This window comes from Pseudorasbora parva, chromosome 4 (assembly GCF_024679245.1).
Source record: "Pseudorasbora parva isolate DD20220531a chromosome 4, ASM2467924v1, whole genome shotgun sequence".
Classification (NCBI taxonomy): Eukaryota; Metazoa; Chordata; class Actinopteri; order Cypriniformes; family Gobionidae; genus Pseudorasbora; species Pseudorasbora parva.
The window spans coordinates 57976736-57996195 of NC_090175.1; the positions used below are offsets into that span (position 1 = coordinate 57976736).

Genomic DNA, 19460 nt, shown 5'->3' on the forward strand with positions numbered 1-19460 from the left:
CACCCCCCTCAGAGTTGTCATGAAGATCAAAATTAGCCTTATAAGCCAAAACCACAATTTGTACCAGGCTGTAAACATGTTTTTTTCTGCTTTAAAGTTGAGAATTTTAACATGGGGCTCAATGAGATTCTGCTCCCTTCTGGAGCCTGTCCCTAGTGGCCAGTTGAGGAATTGCAGTTTACATTACTTCCGTATTGGCTTCAAGAGAGATCGCGGGAGGTTGCCGCTTGGTTTTTACACGCATAAATCACCATTGCGGTTTCCCCTCAGCCTGAGTTCTAAGTCCTAAAATAACAAAAATGTAATTAATAAATACTGTTTATAGACATTTAAAAAACTAATAAAAATCACAAAAACAAATTAAAATTAAAAGTGAAAAAAAGACAAATTTAAATTAGGTTTAGGGGCAGTGTACAATCCATTACGCCTATGAAATGTCCCCACAATTCACAAAAACTTAACGTGTGTGTGTGTGTGTGTGTGTGTGTGTGTGTGTGTGTGTGTGTGTGTGTGTGTGTGTGTGTGTGTGTGTGTGTGTGTGTCGTTGCAGATATCAATGAGTGTGTCCTGTATCCCAGTGTGTGTGTGGAACCGTCTACATGTGTCAACATTCCGGGGTCGTTTGAGTGCCGCTGCCCGCTGGGATACCGCTACAACACAAGCTCGCACGAGTGTGTCGGTGAGACGATAACACACACACACTTCACTACACAAACACTACACACACATACACACTGTTGAATGTTCTCTGACAAATCTGGACGAGTGTGAGCAGGACGAGTGCGGGGGCGAGTATGTGAACTCCATCAGCAGCTTCTCGTGTCTCTGCACACACACACACACACACACACACACACACACACACACACACACCACACACACTACACTAATGAATGTTTTCTCTCAGATGTGGACGAATGTGAGCAGGACAAGTGCGGCGGCGAGTGTGTGAACTCCGTCGGCAGCTTCTCGTGTCTCTGCGACGGACGGAAGGGACTGAAGCTGGCGGAGGACGGCCGTCTCTGTGAGCCGATCCCTCAGTGTCTCGATCTCTACGATCACAAGCACGAGGAGATGCTGTATCTGGGAGAGCAGTTCTCCGGCGTCCCCGTCATTTACCTGCGCTTCCGCCTGCCGACCGAAACCAGGTGCGACTATCTCCTATCCTCAGTCCTGTTCTGAGACCCGACTCTCACCTGTCCTCAGCCCTGTTCTGAGACCCGACTCTCACCTGTCCTCAGCCCTGTTCTGAGACCCGACTCTCACCTGTCCTCAGCCCTGTTCTGAGACCCGACTCTCACCTGTCCTCAGCCCTGTTCTGAGACCCGACTCTCTCCTGTCCTCAGCCCTGTTCTGAGACCCGACTCTCACCTGTCCTCAGTCCTGTTCTGAGACCCGACTCTCACCTGTCCTCAGCCCTGTTCTGAGACCCGACTCTCTCCTGTCCTCAGTCCTGTTCTGAGACCCGACTCTCACCTGTCCTCAGCCCTGTTCTGAGACCCGACTCTCACCTGTCCTCAGCCCTGTTCTGAGACCCGACTCTCTCCTGTCCTCAGTCCTGTTCTGAGACCCGACTCTCACCTGTCCTCAGCCCTGTTCTGAGACCCGACTCTCTCCTGTCCTCAGTCCTGTTCTGAGACCCGACTCTCACCTGTCCTCAGCCCTGTTCTGAGACCCGACTCTCACCTGTCCTCAGCACTGTTCTGAGACCCGATTCTCACTTGTCCTCAGCCCTGTTCTGAGACCCGACTCTCTCCTGTCCTCAGCACTGTTCTGAGACCCGACTCTCTCCTGTCCTCAGCCCTGTTCTGAGACCCGACTCTCTCCTGTCCTCAGCACTGTTCTGAGACCCGACTCTCACCTGTCCTCAGCCCTGTTCTGAGACCCGACTCTCACCTGTCCTCAGCACTGTTCTGAGACCCGATTCTCACTTGTCCTCAGCCCTGTTCTGAGACCCGACTCTCACCTGTCCTCAGCCCTGTTCTGAGACCCGACTCTCTCCTGTCCTCAGCCCTGTTCTGAGACCCGACTCTCACCTGTCCTCAGCCCTGTTCTGAGACCCGACTCACTCCTTTCCTCAGCCCTGTTCTGAGACCCGACTCTCTCCTGTCCTCGGCCCTGTTCTGAGACCCGACTCTCACCTGTCCTCATTCCTGTTCTGAGACCCGACTCTCTCCTGTCCTTAGTCCTGTTCTGAGACCCGACTCTCTCCTGTCCTCAGCCCTGTTCTGAGACCCGACTCTCTCCTGTCCTCAGCCCTGTTCTGAGACCCGACCCCCACCTGTCCTCAGCCCTGTTCTGAGACCCGACTCTCACCTGTCCTCAGCCCTGTTCTGAGACCCGACTCTCTCCTGTCCTCGGCCCTGTTCTGAGACCCGACTCTCACCTGTCCTCATTCCTGTTCTGAGACCCGACTCTCTCCTGTCCTTAGTCCTGTTCTGAGACCCGACTCTCTCCTGTCCTCAGCCCTGTTCTGAGACCCGACTCTCTCCTGTCCTCAGCCCTGTTCTGAGACCCGACTCTCTCCTGTCCTCGGCCCTGTTCTGAGACCCGACTCTCTCCTGTCCTCGGCCCTGTTCTGAGACCCGACTCTCTCCTGTCCTCGGCCCTGTTCTGAGACCCGACTTTCTCCTGTCCTCAGCCCTGTTCTGAGACCCGACTCTCTCCTGTCCTCAGCCCTGTTCTGAGACCCGACTCTCACCTGTCCTCAGCCCTGTTCTGAGACCCGACTCTCTCCTGTCCTGAGCCCTGTTCTGAGACCCGACTCTCACCTGTCCTCAGCCCTGTTCTGAGACCCGACTCTCACCTGTCCTCAGCCCTGTTCTGAGACCCGACTCTCTCCTGTCCTCTGCCCTGTTCTGAGACCCGACTCTCTCCTGTCCTCTGCCCTGTTCTGAGACCCGACTCTCTCCTGTCCTCAGCCCTGTTCTGAGACCCGACTCTCACCTGTCCTCAGCCCTGTTCTGAGACCCGACTCTCACCTGTCCTCAGCCCTGTTCTGAGACCCGACTCTCTCCTGTTCTCGGCCCTGTTCTGAGACCCGACTCTCTCCTGTCCTCGGCCCTGTTCTGAGACCCGACTCTCTCCTGTCCTCGGCCCTGTTCTGAGACCCGACTCTCTCCTGTCCTCGGCCCTGTTCTGAGACCCGACTCTCTCCTGTCCTCGGCCCTGTTCTGAGACCCGACTTTCTCCTGTCCTCGGCCCTGTTCTGAGACCCGACTCTCTCCTGTCCTCGGCCCTGTTCTGAGACCCGACTCTCACCTGTCCTCGGCCCTGTTCTGAGACCCGACTCTCTCCTGTCCTCGGCCCTGTTCTGAGACCCGACTCTCTCCTGTCCTGAGCACTGTTCTGAGACCCGACTCTCACCTGTCCTCAGCCCTGTTCTGAGACCCGACTCTCACCTGTCCTCAGCCCTGTTCTGAGACCCGACCCCCACCTGTCCTCAGCCCTGTTCTGAGACCCGACTCTCTCCTGTCCTCAGCCCTGTTCTGAGACCCGACTCTCTCCTGTCCTCAGCCCTGTTCTGAGACCCGACTCTCTCCTGTCCTCAGCCCTGTTCTGAGACCCGAATCTTTCCTGTCCTCAGCCCTGTTCTGAGACCAGACTCTCTCCTGTCCTCAGCCCTGTTCTGAGACCCGAATCTCTCCTGTCCTCAGCCCTGTTCTGAGACCCGACTCTCTCCTGTCCTCAGCACTGTTCTGAGACCCGACTCTCACCTGTCCTCAGCCCTGTTCTGAGACCCGACTCTCACCTGTCCTCAGCCCTGTTCTGAGACCCGACCCCCACCTGTCCTCAGCCCTGTTCTGAGACCCGACTCTCTCCTGTCCTCAGCCCTGTTCTGAGACCCGACTCTCTCCTGTCCTCGGCCCTGTTCTGAGACCCGACTCTCTCCTGTCCTCAGTCCTGTTCTGAGACCCGACTCTCTCCTGTCCTCAGCCCTGTTCTGAGACTCGAATCTCTCCTGTCCTCAGCCCTGTTCTGAGACCCGACTCTCTCCTGTCCTCAGCACTGTTCTGAGACCCGACTCTCACCTGTCCTCAGCCCTGTTCTGAGACCCGACACCCACCTGTCCTCAGCCCTGTTCTGAGACCCGACTCTCTCCTGTCCTCGGCCCTGTTCTGAGACCCGACTCTCTCCTGTCCTCGGCCCTGTTCTGAGACCCGACTCTCTCCTGTCCTCGGCCCTGTTCTGAGACCCGACTCTCTCCTGTCCTCGGCCCTGTTCTGAGACCCGAATCTCTCCTGTCCTCGGCCCTGTTCTGAGACCCGACTCTCTCCTGTTCTCAGCCCTGTTCTGAGACCCGACTCTCTCCTGTCCTCAGCCCTGTTCTGAGACCCGACTCTCTCCTGTCCTCAGCCCTGTTCTGAGACCCGACTCTCACCTGTCCTCAGCCCTGTTCTGAGACCCGACTCTCTCCTGTCCTCAGTCCTGTTCTGAGACCCGACTCTCACCTGTCCTCAGCCCTGTTCTGAGACCTGACTCTCTCCTGTCCTCAGCCCTGTTCTGAGACCCGACTCTCACCTGTCCTCAGCCCTGTTCTGAGACCCGACTCTCACCTGTCCTCAGCCCTGTTCTGAGACCCGACTCTCTCCTGTCCTCAGCCCTGTTCTGAGACCCGACTCTCACCTGTCCTCAGCCCTGTTCTGAGACCCGACTCTCTCCTGTCCTCAGCCCTGTTCTGAGACCCGACTCTCACCTGTCCTCAGCCCTGTTCTGAGACCCGACTCTCACCTGTCCTCAGCCCTGTTCTGAGACCCGACTCTCACCTGTCCTCAGCCCTGTTCTGAGACCCGACTCTCACCTGTCCTCGGCCCTGTTCTGAGACCCGACTCTCTCCTGTCCTCGGCCCTGTTCTGAGACCCGACTCTCTCCTGTCCTCGGCCCTGTTCTGAGACCCGACTCTCTCCTGTCCTCAGCCCTGTTCTGAGACCCGACTCTCTCCTGTCCTCAGCCCTGTTCTGAGACCCGACTCTCTCCTGTCCTCAGCCCTGTTCTGAGACCCGACTCTCTCCTGTCCTCAGCCCTGTTCTGAGACCCGACTCTCTCCTGTCCTCGGCCCTGTTCTGAGACCCGACTCTCACCTGTCCTTGGCTCTGTTCTGAGACCCGACTCTCTCCTTTGCTCAGTCCTGTTCTGAGACCTGACTCTCTCCTGTCCTCTGCCCTGTTCTGAGACCCGACTCTCTCCTGTCCTCGGCCCTGTTCTGAGACCCGACTCTCTCCTGTCCTCAGCCCTGTTCTGAGACCCGACTCTCTCCTGTCCTCAGTCCTGTTCTGAGACCCGACTCTCTCCTGTCCTCGGCCCTGTTCTGAGACCCGACTCTCTCCTGTCCTCGGCCCTGTTCTGAGACCCGACTCTCTCCTGTCCTCAGTCCTGTTCTGAGACCCGACTCTCTCCTGTCCTCAGTCCTGTTCTGAGACCCGACTCTCTCCTGTCCTCAGCCCTGTTCTGAGACCCGACTCTCTCCTGTCCTCAGTCCTGTTCTGAGACCCGACTCTCTCCTGTCCTCAGCACTGTTCTGAGACCCGACTCTCACCTGTCCTCAGCCCTGTTCTGACACCCGACTCTCTCCTGTCCTCAGTCCTGTTCTGAGACCCGACTCTCTCCTGTCCTCAGTCCTGTTCTGAGACCCGACTCTCTCCTGTCCTCAGCACTGTTCTGAGACCCGACTCTCTCCTGTCCTCAGCCCTGTTCTGACACCCGACTCTCTCCTGTCCTCAGCCCTGTTCTGAGACCTGACTCTCTCCTGTCCTCAGCCCTGTTCTGAGACCTGACTCTCACCTGTCCTCTCTCACCTGTAATCCATGCAGGTTTGCCGCTGAGTTTGATTTCCGCACGTTTGATCCGGAGGGAGTTATTCTGTACGCTGAGTCTTCTCCGGACTCGTGGATCATGCTGGGTTTACGGAGCGGCCGCATCGAGGTCCAGTTCAAGAACCAACACACCGTCAAGATGACCAGCGGAGGAAAAGCCATCAATGACGGACAGTGGCATGTGGTGCGGTCAGGATTATAGTCATAGTGTGCAGTGTGTGTGTGTGTGTGTGTGTGTGTGTGTGTGTGTGTGTGTGTGTGTGTGTGTGTGTGTGTGTGTGTGTAAGGTCTCAGATGATGTTGTCGGTCTGCAGATCTCGGTGAAGGAGCTGATGGGGAGTGTGTATGTGTGTGTGTAGTGTATGTATAGTGTGTGTGTGTGTGTGTGTGTGTGTGTAAGGTCTCAGGTGATGTTGTCGGTCTGCAGATCTCGGTGGAGGAGCTGATGGGGAGTGTGTATGTGTGTCTAGTGTGTGTGTGTGTGTGTAAGGTCTCAGGTGATGTTGTCGGCCTGCAGATCTCGGTGGAGGAGCTGATGGGGAGTGTGTATGTGTGTGTAGTGTGTGTATAGTGTGTGTGTAGTGTGTGTATAGTGTGTGTGCAAATGTGTGTGTAGTGCGTGTATAGTGTGTGTGTGTGTGTGTGTGTGTATAGGGTGTGTGTTCAGTGTGTGTATAGTGTGTGTGTGTGTGTAAGGTCTCAGGTGATGTTGTCGGTCTGCAGATCTCGGTGGAGGAGCTGATGGGGAGTGTCAGTGTGAAGATTAGTAAAGAGGCCGTGATGAGCATCAACAGTCCTCAGCGTCTCTTCAGTCCCGTCAACGACAAACTGGAGACGAAGGTTTACATCGCCGGCCTTCCCAACCGCAACCAGAGCCTCATCAAACCGGCAAGTGTTCAGCAGCGTCCCTACAGTCAGAGCTGTGCAACTACACACACACATCACAGTTACAGTCAGAGCTGTGCAACTACACACACACATCACAGTTACAGTCAGAGCTGTGCAACTACACACACACATCACAGTTACAGTCAGAGCTGTGCAACTACACACACAAACACACACACATCAACGTTACAGTCAGAGCTGTGCAACTACACACACACATCACAGTTACAGTCAGAGCTGTGTAACCACACACACATCACAGTTACAGTCAGAGCTGTGCAACTACACACACACACACACATCACAGTTACAGTCAGAGCTGTGTAACCACACACACATCACAGTTACAGTCAGAGCTGTGCAACTACACACACACACATCACAGTTACAGTCAGAGCTGTGTTACTACACGCACACACACATCAGTTACAGTCGAAGTGTAACTGCACACACACACACACACATCACAGTTACAGTCAGAGCTGTGTAACTACACACACATCACAGTTACAGTCAGAGCTGTGCTACTACACACACACACATCACAGTTACAGTCAGAGCTGTGTTACTACACGCACACACACATCAGTTACAGTCGAAGTGTAACTGCACACACACACACACACATCACAGTTACAGTCAGAGCTGTGTTACTACACACACACACACACACACACATCAGTTACAGTCAGAGCTGTGTAACCACACACACAAACACACACACATCAACGTTACAGTCAGAGCTGTGCAACTACACACACACATCACAGTTACAGTCAGAGCTGTGCAACTACACACACACACATCACAGTTACAGTCAGAGCTGTGTTATTACACGCACACACACACCAGTTACAGTCGAAGTGTAACTGCACACACACACACACACATCACAGTTACAGTCAGAGCTGTGTAACTACACACACATCACAGTTACAGTCAGAGCTGTGCTACTACACACACACACACACATCAGTTACAGTCAGAGCTGTGTTACTACACACACACACACACACACACTTCACTGATCTAAAGGGAGAAGAAATTCATTAGACATTCGACTGCTCATATAATCCAAATTATGATTGCTCTTGACTGAATCATTTTGTCTTTGCTGTAATGACCGTTCTTTCAGGATTCCAGTCAGAGTTTGACTGACAAATGTGATTCAAGGGATAGTTGACCCCTTAACGAGCCTGACCTCAGCTCTGCTGACCCCGGGGCGTGTGTGTGTGTGTGTGTGTGTTTCTTCAGGAGAACACAAATGAAGATTTTGAACTCAGACATTGCTCATATAATGATGTCAATGGGGTTTACTTATTATTAAGCAGATAAACATCACATTTTTATATTTGGGTGAACTATCCCGTTAATTTCTCTTCATAAGGTGTCTTTTAATGCATAATAACTTCATAAATAATTGTAACCAAAGTTAAAATGCATTATAATATTAGCAGATTCCTCGTTACATCTGTTGGTTGTTTGTCACGTGTTTTAATAAATTCTACTTTATAAAGACATAACTTAATTATTATAATGTATCATAACTGTTATTACAAATTATTCATGAGCCAATCAAATGCGTTATAAGGTGCATGAACAATGCATTAAAATAGATTAATATTGCATTATATATGAGTGTCACTACAAATCTTTCTCTCTAAGAAGGATGAATGTGCTCTTCATGCAGCCGACGCGTTCCTCTGATGATGATGATGACGAGAGTTCATATGAACGCGGCGGAGAGAATATCACTCACCGTTTATTAGGATGCTCGTGGGGAAATATGACCTTTTTTGTATTGTTATATTTCTTAAAACTATATATTAGTTTTAATTTTAGTTTAGCAATGTTGATGGAGTGTGTGTGTGTGTGTGTTGTGATGTTGATGGAGTGTGTGTTGATGTGTCCGGTGTGTGTTGTGATATTAATTGAGTGTGTGTTGATGTGTCCGGTGTGTGTTGTGATGTAGATGGAGTGTGTGTGTGTGTTGATGGACCAGATTAACCACAGGCTGGATGGCTGTATCCGCGGGTGTGTGTTGTGATGTTGATGGAGTGTGTGTGTGTGTTGATGGACCAGATTAACCCCAGGCTGGATATCTGTATCCGCGGGTGTGTGTTGTGATGTTGATGGAGTGTGTGTGTGTGTGTGTGTGTGTGTGTGTGTGTGTTGATAGCCCAGATTAACCCCAGGCTGGATGGCTGTATCCGCGGATGTGTGTTGTGATGTTGATAGAGTGTGTGTGTGTGTGTGTTGATGGACCAGATTAACCCCAGGCTGGATGGCTGTATCCGCGGGTGTGTGTTGTGATGTTGATGGAGTGTGTGTGTGTGTGTGTGTTGATGGACCAGATTAACCCCAGGCTGGATGGCTGTATCCGCGGGTGTGTGTTGTGATGTTGATGGAGTGTGTGTGTGTGTGTGTGTGTGTGTTGATAGCCCAGATTAACCCCAGGCTGGATGGCTGTATCCGCGGATGTGTGTTGTGATGTTGATGGAGTGTGTGTGTGTGTGTGTTGATGGCCCAGATTAACCCCAGGCTGGATGGCTGTATCCGCGGGTGTGTGTTGTGATGTTGATGGAGTGTGTGTTGATGTGTCCGGTGTGTGTTGTGATGTTGATGGAGTGTGTGTTGATGTGTCCGGTGTGTGTTGTGATGTTGATTGAGTGTGTGTTGATGTGTCAGGTGTGTGTTGTGATGTTGATGGAGTGTGTGTTGATGTGTCCGGTGTGTGTTGTGATGTTGATGGAGTGTGTGTTGATGTGTCCGGTGTGTGTTGTGATGTTGATTGAGTGTGTGTTGATGTGTCCGGTGTGTGTTGTGATGTTGATGGAGTGTGTGTGTGTGTGTGTTGTGATGTTGATGGAGTGTGTGTTGATGTGTTCGGTGTGTGTTGTGATGTTGATGGAGTGTGTGTTGATGTGTCCGGTGTGTGTTGTGATGTTAATGGAGTGTGTGTTGATGTGTCCGGTATGTGTTGTGATGTTGATTGAGTGTGTGTTGATGTGTCCGGTGTGTGTTGTGATGTTGATGGAGTGTGTGTGTGTGTGTGTGTGTGTGTTGTGATGTTGATGGAGTGTGTGTGTGTGTGTTGATGGCCCAGATTAACCCCAGGCTGGATGGCTGTATCTGCTGGTGTGTGTTGTAATGTTGATGGAGTGTGTGTGTGTGTGCTGATGGCGCAGATTAACCCCAGGCTGGATGGCTGTATCCGCGGGTGTGTGTTGTGATGTTGATGGAGTGTGTGTGTGTGTGTGTGTGTGTGTGTTGATGGACCAGATTAACCCCAGGCTGGATGGCTGTATCCGCGGGTGTGTGTTGTGATGTTGATGGAGTGTGTGTGTGTGTGTGTGTGTGTGTGTTGATGGACCAGATTAACCCCAGGCTGGATGGCTGTATCCGCGGGTGTGTGTTGTGATGTTGATGGAGTGTGTGTGTGTGTGTGTGTGTGTGTGTTGATGGACCAGATTAACCCCAGGCTGGATGGCTGTATCTGCTGGTGTGTGTTGTAATGTTGATGGAGTGTGTGTGTGTGTGCTGATGGCGCAGATTAACCCCAGGCTGGATGGCTGTATCCGCGGGTGTGTGTTGTGATGTTGATGGAGTGTGTGTGTGTGTGTGTGTGTGTGTGTGTGTTGATGGACCAGATTAACCCCAGGCTGGATGGCTGTATCCGCGGGTGTGTGTTGTGATGTTGATGGAGTGTGTGTGTGTGTGTGTGTGTGTGTGTGTGTGTTGATGGACCAGATTAACCCCAGGCTGGATGGCTGTATCCGCGGGTGTGTGTTGTGATGTTGATGGAGTGTGTGTGTGTGTGTGTGTGTGTGTGTGTTGATGGACCAGATTAACCCCAGGCTGGATGGCTGTATCCGCGGGTGTGTGTTGTGATGTTGATGGAGTGTGTGTGTGTGTGTGTTGATGGACCAGATTAACCCCAGGCTGGATGGCTGTATCCGCGGGTGTGTGTTGTGATGTTGATGGAGTGTGTGTGTGTGTTGATGGACCAGATTAACCCCAGGCTGGATGGCTGTATCCGCGGGTGTGTGTTGTGATGTTGATGGAGTGTGTGTGTGTGTGTGTGTGTGTGTGTTGATGGACCAGATTAACCCCAGGCTGGATGGCTGTATCCACGGGTGTGTGTTGTGATGTTGATGGAGTGTGTGTGTGTGTGTGTGTGTGTGTGTGTGTGTGTGTGTGTGTGTTGATGGCCTAGATTAACCCCAGGCTGGATATCTGTATCCGTGGGTGTGTGTTGTGATGTTGATGGAGTGTGTGTGTGTGTGTGTTGATGGACCAGATTAACCCCAGGCTGGACGGCTGTATCCGCGGGTGTGTGTTGTGATGTTGATGGAGTGTGTGTGTGTGTTGATGGCCCAGATTAACCCCAGGCTGGATGGCTGTATCCGCGGGTGTGTGTTGTGATGTTGATGGAGTGTGTGTGTGTGTGTGTGTGTGTGTGTGTTGATGGACCAGATTAACCCCAGGGTGGATGGCTGTATCCGCGGGTGTGTGTTGTGATGTTGATGGAGTGTGTGTGTGTGTGTGTGTGTGTGTGTGTTGATGGACCAGATTAACCCTAGGCTGGATGGCTGTATCCGCGGGTGTGTGTTGTGATGTTGATGGAGTGTGTGTGTGTGTGTTGATGGACCAGATTAACCCCAGGCTGGATGGCTGTATCCGCGGGTGTGTGTTGTGATGTTGATGGAGTGTGTGTGTGTGTGTGTGTGTGTGTGTTGATGGACCAGATTAACCCCAGGCTGGATGGCTGTATCCGCGGGTGTGTGTTGTGATGTTGATGGAGTGTGTGTGTGTGTGTGTGTGTGTGTTGATGGACCAGATTAACCCCAGGCTGGATGGCTGTATCCACGGGTGTGTGTTGTGATGTTGATGGAGTGTGTGTGTGTGTGTGTGTGTGTGTGTGTGTGTGTGTGTGTTGATGGCCTAGATTAACCCCAGGCTGGATATCTGTATCTGTGGGTGTGTGTTGTGATGTTGATGGAGTGTGTGTGTGTGTGTTGATGGACCAGATTAACCCCAGGCTGGACGGCTGTATCCGCGGGTGTGTGTTGTGATGTTGATGGAGTGTGTGTGTGTGTTGATGGCCCAGATTAACCCCAGGCTGGATGGCTGTATCCGCGGGTGTGTGTTGTGATGTTGATGGAGTGTGTGTGTGTGTGTGTGTGTGTGTGTGTTGATGGACCAGATTAACCCCAGGGTGGATGGCTGTATCCGCGGGTGTGTGTTGTGATGTTGATGGAGTGTGTGTGTGTGTGTGTGTGTGTGTGTGTTGATGGACCAGATTAACCCTAGGCTGGATGGCTGTATCCGCGGGTGTGTGTTGTGATGTTGATGGAGTGTGTGTGTGTGTGTTGATGGACCAGATTAACCCCAGGCTGGATGGCTGTATCCGCGGGTGTGTGTTGTGATGTTGATGGAGTGTGTGTGTGTGTGTGTGTGTGTGTGTTGATGGACCAGATTAACCCCAGGCTGGATGGCTGTATCCGCGGGTGTGTGTTGTGATGTTGATGGAGTGTGTGTGTGTGTGTGTGTGTGTGTTGATGGACCAGATTAACCCCAGGCTGGATGGCTGTATCCACGGGTGTGTGTTGTGATGTTGATGGAGTGTGTGTGTGTGTGTGTGTGTGTGTGTGTGTGTGTGTGTGTTGATGGCCTAGATTAACCCCAGGCTGGATATCTGTATCTGTGGGTGTGTGTTGTGATGTTGATGGAGTGTGTGTGTGTGTGTTGATGGACCAGATTAACCCCAGGCTGGACGGCTGTATCCGCGGGTGTGTGTTGTGATGTTGATGGAGTGTGTGTGTGTGTTGATGGCCCAGATTAACCCCAGGCTGGATGGCTGTATCCGCGGGTGTGTGTTGTGATGTTGATGGAGTGTGTGTGTGTGTGTGTGTGTGTGTGTGTTGATGGACCAGATTAACCCCAGGCTGGATGGCTGTATCCGCGGGTGTGTGTTGTGATGTTGATGGAGTGTGTGTGTGTGTTGATGGACCAGATTAACCCCAGGCTGGATGGCTGTATCCGCGGGTGTGTGTTGTGATGTTGATGGAGTGTGTGTGTGTGTGTGTGTGTGTGTGTGTGTGTGTGTGTGTTGATGGACCAGATTAACCCCAGGCTGGATGGCTGTATCCACGGGTGTGTGTTGTGATGTTGATGGAGTGTGTGTGTGTGTGTGTTGATGGACCAGATTAACCCCAGGCTGGATGGCTGTATCCGCGGGTGTGTGTTGTGATGTTGATGGAGTGTGTGTGCGTGTGTGTGTTGATGGCCCAGATTAACCCCAGGCTGGATATCTGTATCCGCGGGTGTGTGTTGTGATGTTGATGGAGTGTGTGTGTGTGTGTGTGTTGATGGACCAGATTAACCCCAGGCTGGATGGCTGTATCCGCAGGTGTGTGTTGTGATGTTGATGGAGTGTGTGTGTGTGTGTGTGTGTGTGTGTTGATGGACCAGATTAACCCCAGGCTGGATGGCTGTATCCGCGGATGTGTGTTGTGATGTTGATGGAGTGTGTGTGTGTGTGTGTTGATGGCCCAGATTAACCCCAGGCTGGATGGCTGTATCCGCGGGTGTGTGTTGTGATGTTGATGGAGTGTGTGTTGATGTGTCCGGTGTGTGTTGTGATGTTGATGGAGTGTGTGTTGATGTGTCCGGTGTGTGTTGTGATGTTGATTGAGTGTGTGTTGATGTGTCAGGTGTGTGTTGTGATGTTGATGGAGTGTGTGTTGATGTGTCCGGTGTGTGTTGTGATGTTGATGGAGTGTGTGTTGATGTGTCCGGTGTGTGTTGTGATGTTGATTGAGTGTGTGTTGATGTGTCCGGTGTGTGTTGTGATGTTGATGGAGTGTGTGTGTGTGTGTGTGTTGTGATGTTGATGGAGTGTGTGTTGATGTGTTCGGTGTGTGTTGTGATGTTGATGGAGTGTGTGTTGATGTGTGTTGTGATGTTAATGGAGTGTGTGTTGATGTGTCCGGTATGTGTTGTGATGTTGATTGAGTGTGTGTTGATGTGTCCGGTGTGTGTTGTGATGTTGATGGAGTGTGTGTGTGTGTGTGTGTGTGTGTTGTGATGTTGATGGAGTGTGTGTGTGTGTGTTGATGGCCCAGATTAACCCCAGGCTGGATGGCTGTATCTGCTGGTGTGTGTTGTAATGTTGATGGAGTGTGTGTGTGTGTGCTGATGGCGCAGATTAACCCCAGGCTGGATGGCTGTATCCGCGGGTGTGTGTTGTGATGTTGATGGAGTGTGTGTGTGTGTGTGTGTGTGTTGATGGACCAGATTAACCCCAGGCTGGATGGCTGTATCCGCGGGTGTGTGTTGTGATGTTGATGGAGTGTGTGTGTGTGTGTGTGTGTGTGTGTTGATGGACCAGATTAACCCCAGGCTGGATGGCTGTATCCGCGGGTGTGTGTTGTGATGTTGATGGAGTGTGTGTGTGTGTGTGTGTGTGTGTGTTGATGGACCAGATTAACCCCAGGCTGGATGGCTGTATCCGCGGGTGTGTGTTGTGATGTTGATGGAGTGTGTGTGTGTGTGTGTTGATGGACCAGATTAACCCCAGGCTGGATGGCTGTATCCGCGGGTGTGTGTTGTGATGTTGATGGAGTGTGTGTGTGTGTTGATGGACCAGATTAACCCCAGGCTGGATGGCTGTATCCGCGGGTGTGTGTTGTGATGTTGATGGAGTGTGTGTGTGTGTGTGTGTGTGTGTGTTGATGGACCAGATTAACCCCAGGCTGGATGGCTGTATCCACGGGTGTGTGTTGTGATGTTGATGGAGTGTGTGTGTGTGTGTGTGTGTGTGTGTGTGTTGATGGCCTAGATTAACCCCAGGCTGGATATCTGTATCCGTGGGTGTGTGTTGTGATGTTGATGGAGTGTGTGTGTGTGTGTGTTGATGGACCAGATTAACCCCAGGCTGGACGGCTGTATCCGCGGGTGTGTGTTGTGATGTTGATGGAGTGTGTGTGTGTGTTGATGGCCCAGATTAACCCCAGGCTGGATGGCTGTATCCGCGGGTGTGTGTTGTGATGTTGATGGAGTGTGTGTGTGTGTGTGTGTGTGTGTGTGTTGATGGACCAGATTAACCCCAGGGTGGATGGCTGTATCCGCGGGTGTGTGTTGTGATGTTGATGGAGTGTGTGTGTGTGTGTGTGTGTGTGTGTGTGTGTTGATGGACCAGATTAACCCTAGGCTGGATGGCTGTATCCGCGGGTGTGTGTTGTGATGTTGATGGAGTGTGTGTGTGTGTGTGTTGATGGACCAGATTAACCCCAGGCTGGATGGCTGTATCCGCGGGTGTGTGTTGTGATGTTGATGGAGTGTGTGTGTGTGTGTGTGTTGATGGACCAGATTAACCCCAGGCTGGATGGCTGTATCCGCGGGTGTGTGTTGTGATGTTGATGGAGTGTGTGTGTGTGTGTGTGTGTGTGTGTTGATGGACCAGATTAACCCCAGGCTGGATGGCTGTATCCACGGGTGTGTGTTGTGATGTTGATGGAGTGTGTGTGTGTGTGTGTGTGTGTGTGTGTGTGTGTTGATGGCCTAGATTAACCCCAGGCTGGATATCTGTATCTGTGGGTGTGTGTTGTGATGTTGATGGAGTGTGTGTGTGTGTGTGTTGATGGACCAGATTAACCCCAGGCTGGACGGCTGTATCCGCGGGTGTGTGTTGTGATGTTGATGGAGTGTGTGTGTGTGTTGATGGCCCAGATTAACCCCAGGCTGGATGGCTGTATCCGCGGGTGTGTGTTGTGATGTTGATGGAGTGTGTGTGTGTGTGTGTGTGTGTGTGTGTGTTGATGGACCAGATTAACCCCAGGCTGGATGGCTGTATCCGCGGGTGTGTGTTGTGATGTTGATGGAGTGTGTGTGTGTGTTGATGGACCAGATTAACCCCAGGCTGGATGGCTGTATCCGCGGGTGTGTGTTGTGATGTTGATGGAGTGTGTGTGTGTGTGTGTGTGTGTGTGTGTGTGTGTGTGTGTTGATGGACCAGATTAACCCCAGGCTGGATGGCTGTATCCACGGGTGTGTGTTGTGATGTTGATGGAGTGTGTGTGTGTGTGTGTTGATGGACCAGATTAACCCCAGGCTGGATGGCTGTATCTGCGGGTGTGTGTTGTGATGTTGATGGAGTGTGTGTGTGTGTGTGTGTTGATGGCCCAGATTAACCCCAGGCTGGATATCTGTATCCGCGGGTGTGTGTTGTGATGTTGATGGAGTGTGTGTGTGTGTGTGTGTTGATGGACCAGATTAACCCCAGGCTGGATGGCTGTATCCGCAGGTGTGTGTTGTGATGTTGATGGAGTGTGTGTGTGTGTGTGTGTGTGTGTGTGTTGATGGACCAGATTAACCCCAGGCTGGATGGCTGTATCCACGGGTGTGTGTTGTGATGTTGATGGAGTGTGTGTGTGTGTGTTGATGGACCAGATTAACCCCAGGCTGGATGGCTGTATCCGCGGGTGTGTGTTGTGATGTTGATGGAGTGTGTGTGTGTGTGTGTGTTGATGGCCCAGATTAACCCCAGGCTGGATATCTGTATCCGCGGGTGTGTGTTGTGATGTTGATGGAGTGTGTGTGTGTGTGTGTGTGTTGATGGACCAGATTAACCCCAGGCTGGATGGCTGTATCCGCAGGTGTGTGTTGTGATGTTGATGGAGTGTGTGTGTGTGTTGATGGACCAGATTAACCCCAGGCTGGATGGCTGTATCCGCGGGTGTGTGTTGTGATGTTAATGGAGTGTGTGTGTGTGTGTTGATGGCCCAGATTAACCCCAGGCTGGATGGCTGTATCCGCGGGTGTGTGTTGTGATGTTGATGGAGTGTGTGTTGATGTGTCCGGTGTGTGTTGTGATGTTGATGGAGTGTGTGTTGATGTGTCCGGTGTGTGTTGTGATGTTGATTGAGTGTGTGTTGATGTGTCAGGTGTGTGTTGTGATGTTGATGGAGTGTGTGTTGATGTGTCCGGTGTGTGTTGTGATGTTGATGGAGTGTGTGTTGATGTGTCCGGTGTGTGTTGTGATGTTGATTGAGTGTGTGTTGATGTGTCCGGTGTGTGTTGTGATGTTGATGGAGTGTGTGTGTGTGTGTGTTGTGATGTTGATGGAGTGTGTGTTGATGTGTTCGGTGTGTGTTGTGATGTTGATGGAGTGTGTGTTGATGTGTCCGGTGTGTGTTGTGATGTTAATGGAGTGTGTGTTGATGTGTCCGGTATGTGTTGTGATGTTGATTGAGTGTGTGTTGATGTGTCCGGTGTGTGTTGTGATGTTGATGGAGTGTGTGTGTGTGTGTGTGTGTTGTGATGTTGATGGAGTGTGTGTGTGTGTGTTGATGGACCAGATTAACCCCAGGCTGGACGGCTGTATCCGCGGGTGTGTGTTGTGATGTTGATGGAGTGTGTGTGTGTGTTGATGGCCCAGATTAACCCCAGGCTGGATGGCTGTATCCGCGGGTGTGTGTTGTGATGTTGATGGAGTGTGTGTGTGTGTGTGTGTGTGTGTGTTGATGGACCAGATTAACCCCAGGCTGGATGGCTGTATCCGCGGGTGTGTGTTGTGATGTTGATGGAGTGTGTGTGTGTGTTGATGGACCAGATTAACCCCAGGCTGGATGGCTGTATCCGCGGGTGTGTGTTGTGATGTTGATGGAGTGTGTGTGTGTGTGTGTGTGTGTGTGTGTGTGTGTGTGTGTGTGTGTGTGTGTGTGTGTGTGTGTTGATGGACCAGATTAACCCCAGGCTGGATGGCTGTATCCACGGGTGTGTGTTGTGATGTTGATGGAGTGTGTGTGTGTGTGTGTTGATGGACCAGATTAACCCCAGGCTGGATGGCTGTATCCGCGGGTGTGTGTTGTGATGTTGATGGAGTGTGTGTGTGTGTGTGTGTTGATGGCCCAGATTAACCCCAGGCTGGATATCTGTATCCGCGGGTGTGTGTTGTGATGTTGATGGAGTGTGTGTGTGTGTGTGTGTTGATGGACCAGATTAACCCCAGGCTGGATGGCTGTATCCGCAGGTGTGTGTTGTGATGTTGATGGAGTGTGTGTGTGTGTGTGTGTGTGTGTGTTGATGGACCAGATTAACCCCAGGCTGGATGGCTGTATCCACGGGTGTGTGTTGTGATGTTGATGGAGTGTGTGTGTGTGTGTTGATGGACCAGATTAACCCCAGGCTGGATGGCTGTATCCGCGGGTGTGTGTTGTGATGTTGATGGAGTGTGTGTGTGTGTGTGTGTTGATGGCCCAGATTAACCCCAGGCTGGATATCTGTATCCGCGGGTGTGTGTTGTGATGTTGATGGAGTGTGTGTGTGTGTGTGTGTGTGTTGATGGACCAGATTAACCCCAGGCTGGATGGCTGTATCCGCAGGTGTGTGTTGTGATGTTGATGGAGTGTGTGTGTGTGTTGATGGACCAGATTAACCCCAGGCTGGATGGCTGTATCCGCGGGTGTGTGTTGTGATGTTGATGGAGTGTGTGTGTGTGTTGATGGCCCAGATTAACCCCAGGCTGGATGGCTATATCCGCGGGTGTCTTTTGTGATGTTGATGGAGTGTGTGTGTGTGTGTTGATGGCCCAGATTAACCCCAGGCTGGATGGCTGTATCCGCGGGTGTGTGTTGTGATGTTGATGGAGTGTGTGTGTGTGTGTGTGTGTGTTGATGGACCAGATTAACCCCAGGCTGGATGGCTGTATCCGCGGATGGGATCTGATGAACCAGGGCGCGTCTGGAGTGAAGGAGGTCATCCAGGAGAAGGAGAGCAAGCACTGCTTCCTGTCTGTGGAGAAGGGCTCGTTCTTCAGCGGCGGAGGCCTGGCGCTCTTCAACATCGACTACAGTCAGTGCACACTCCGTCTGATCTGAGACCAAACATCCTGATAGATAGAATTAACTCTGGAACAGCAACAGAAACTCTGAGCATTAGTCAAGTCACGTTTATTTCTACAGTGCTTTATACAAGACAGATCGCTTCAAAGCAGCGTCACAGTCATGAACAGGGAAATAATTAAACCAGTGTTGATTCAGTTCAGTTCAGTGTTGATTCAGTTCAGTTCAGTGTTGATTCAGTTCAGTGTTGATTCAGTTCAGTTCAGTGTTGATTCAGTTCAGTTCAGTGTTGATTCAATTGAGTTCAGTGTTGTTTCAAATCAGTTCAGTGTTGATTCAGTTCAGTGTTGATTCAAATCAGTTCAGTGTTGATTCAATTGAGTTCAGTGTTGTTTCAAATCAGTTCAGTGTTGATTCAGTTCAGTGTTGATTCAAATCAGTTCAGTGTTGATTCAAATCAGTTCAGTGTTGATTCAGTTCAGTGTTGATTCAGTTCAGTGTTGATTCAATACAGTTCAATGTAGATTCAGATCAGTTTAGATTCAATTCAGTTCAGTGTTGATTCAATCCAGTTCAGTGTTGATTCATTCCAGTGTTGATTCAATCCAGTTCAGTGTTGATTCAATCCAGTTCAGTGTTGTTTCAATCTAGTCCAGTGTTGATTCAATCCAGTTGAGTGTTGATTCAGTCCAGTTCAGTGTTGTTGATTCAGTCCAGTTCAGTGTTGTTGATTCAGTCCAGTTCAGTGTTGTTGATTCAGTCCAGTTCAGTGTTGTTGATTCAGTCCAGTTCAGTGTTGTTGATTCAATCCAGTTGAGTGTTGATTCAGTCCAGTTCAGTGTTGTTGATTCAGTCCAGTTCAGTGTTGTTGATTCAATCCAGTTCAGTGTTGTTGATTCAATCCAGTTCAATA

General features: G+C 51.2%; 1 protein-coding gene across 3 annotated transcripts in view; it reads left to right on the top strand.

Moving 5' to 3' along the window:
* pros1 (protein S) overlaps positions 1 to 19460 on the top strand; it is a 35242-nt gene that overhangs the window by 9789 nt on the left and 5993 nt on the right. The window contains exons 7-12 of one of the 3 annotated variants that reach the window (XM_067442319.1): positions 551 to 679; positions 908 to 1148; positions 5811 to 5997; positions 6537 to 6722; positions 6889 to 7067; positions 7153 to 7585. In XM_067442319.1, the coding sequence (XP_067298420.1) occupies positions 551 to 679; positions 908 to 1148; positions 5811 to 5997; positions 6537 to 6722; positions 6889 to 7067; positions 7153 to 7570 (1340 nt within the window). In that variant the 3' untranslated portion in view covers positions 7571 to 7585. Of the gene's footprint in view, positions 1 to 550; positions 680 to 907; positions 1149 to 5810; positions 5998 to 6536; positions 6723 to 6888; positions 7586 to 18388; positions 18558 to 19460 lie in introns of those variants that run through there. The other 2 variants (XM_067442320.1, XM_067442318.1) reach the window with 2 other exon arrangements.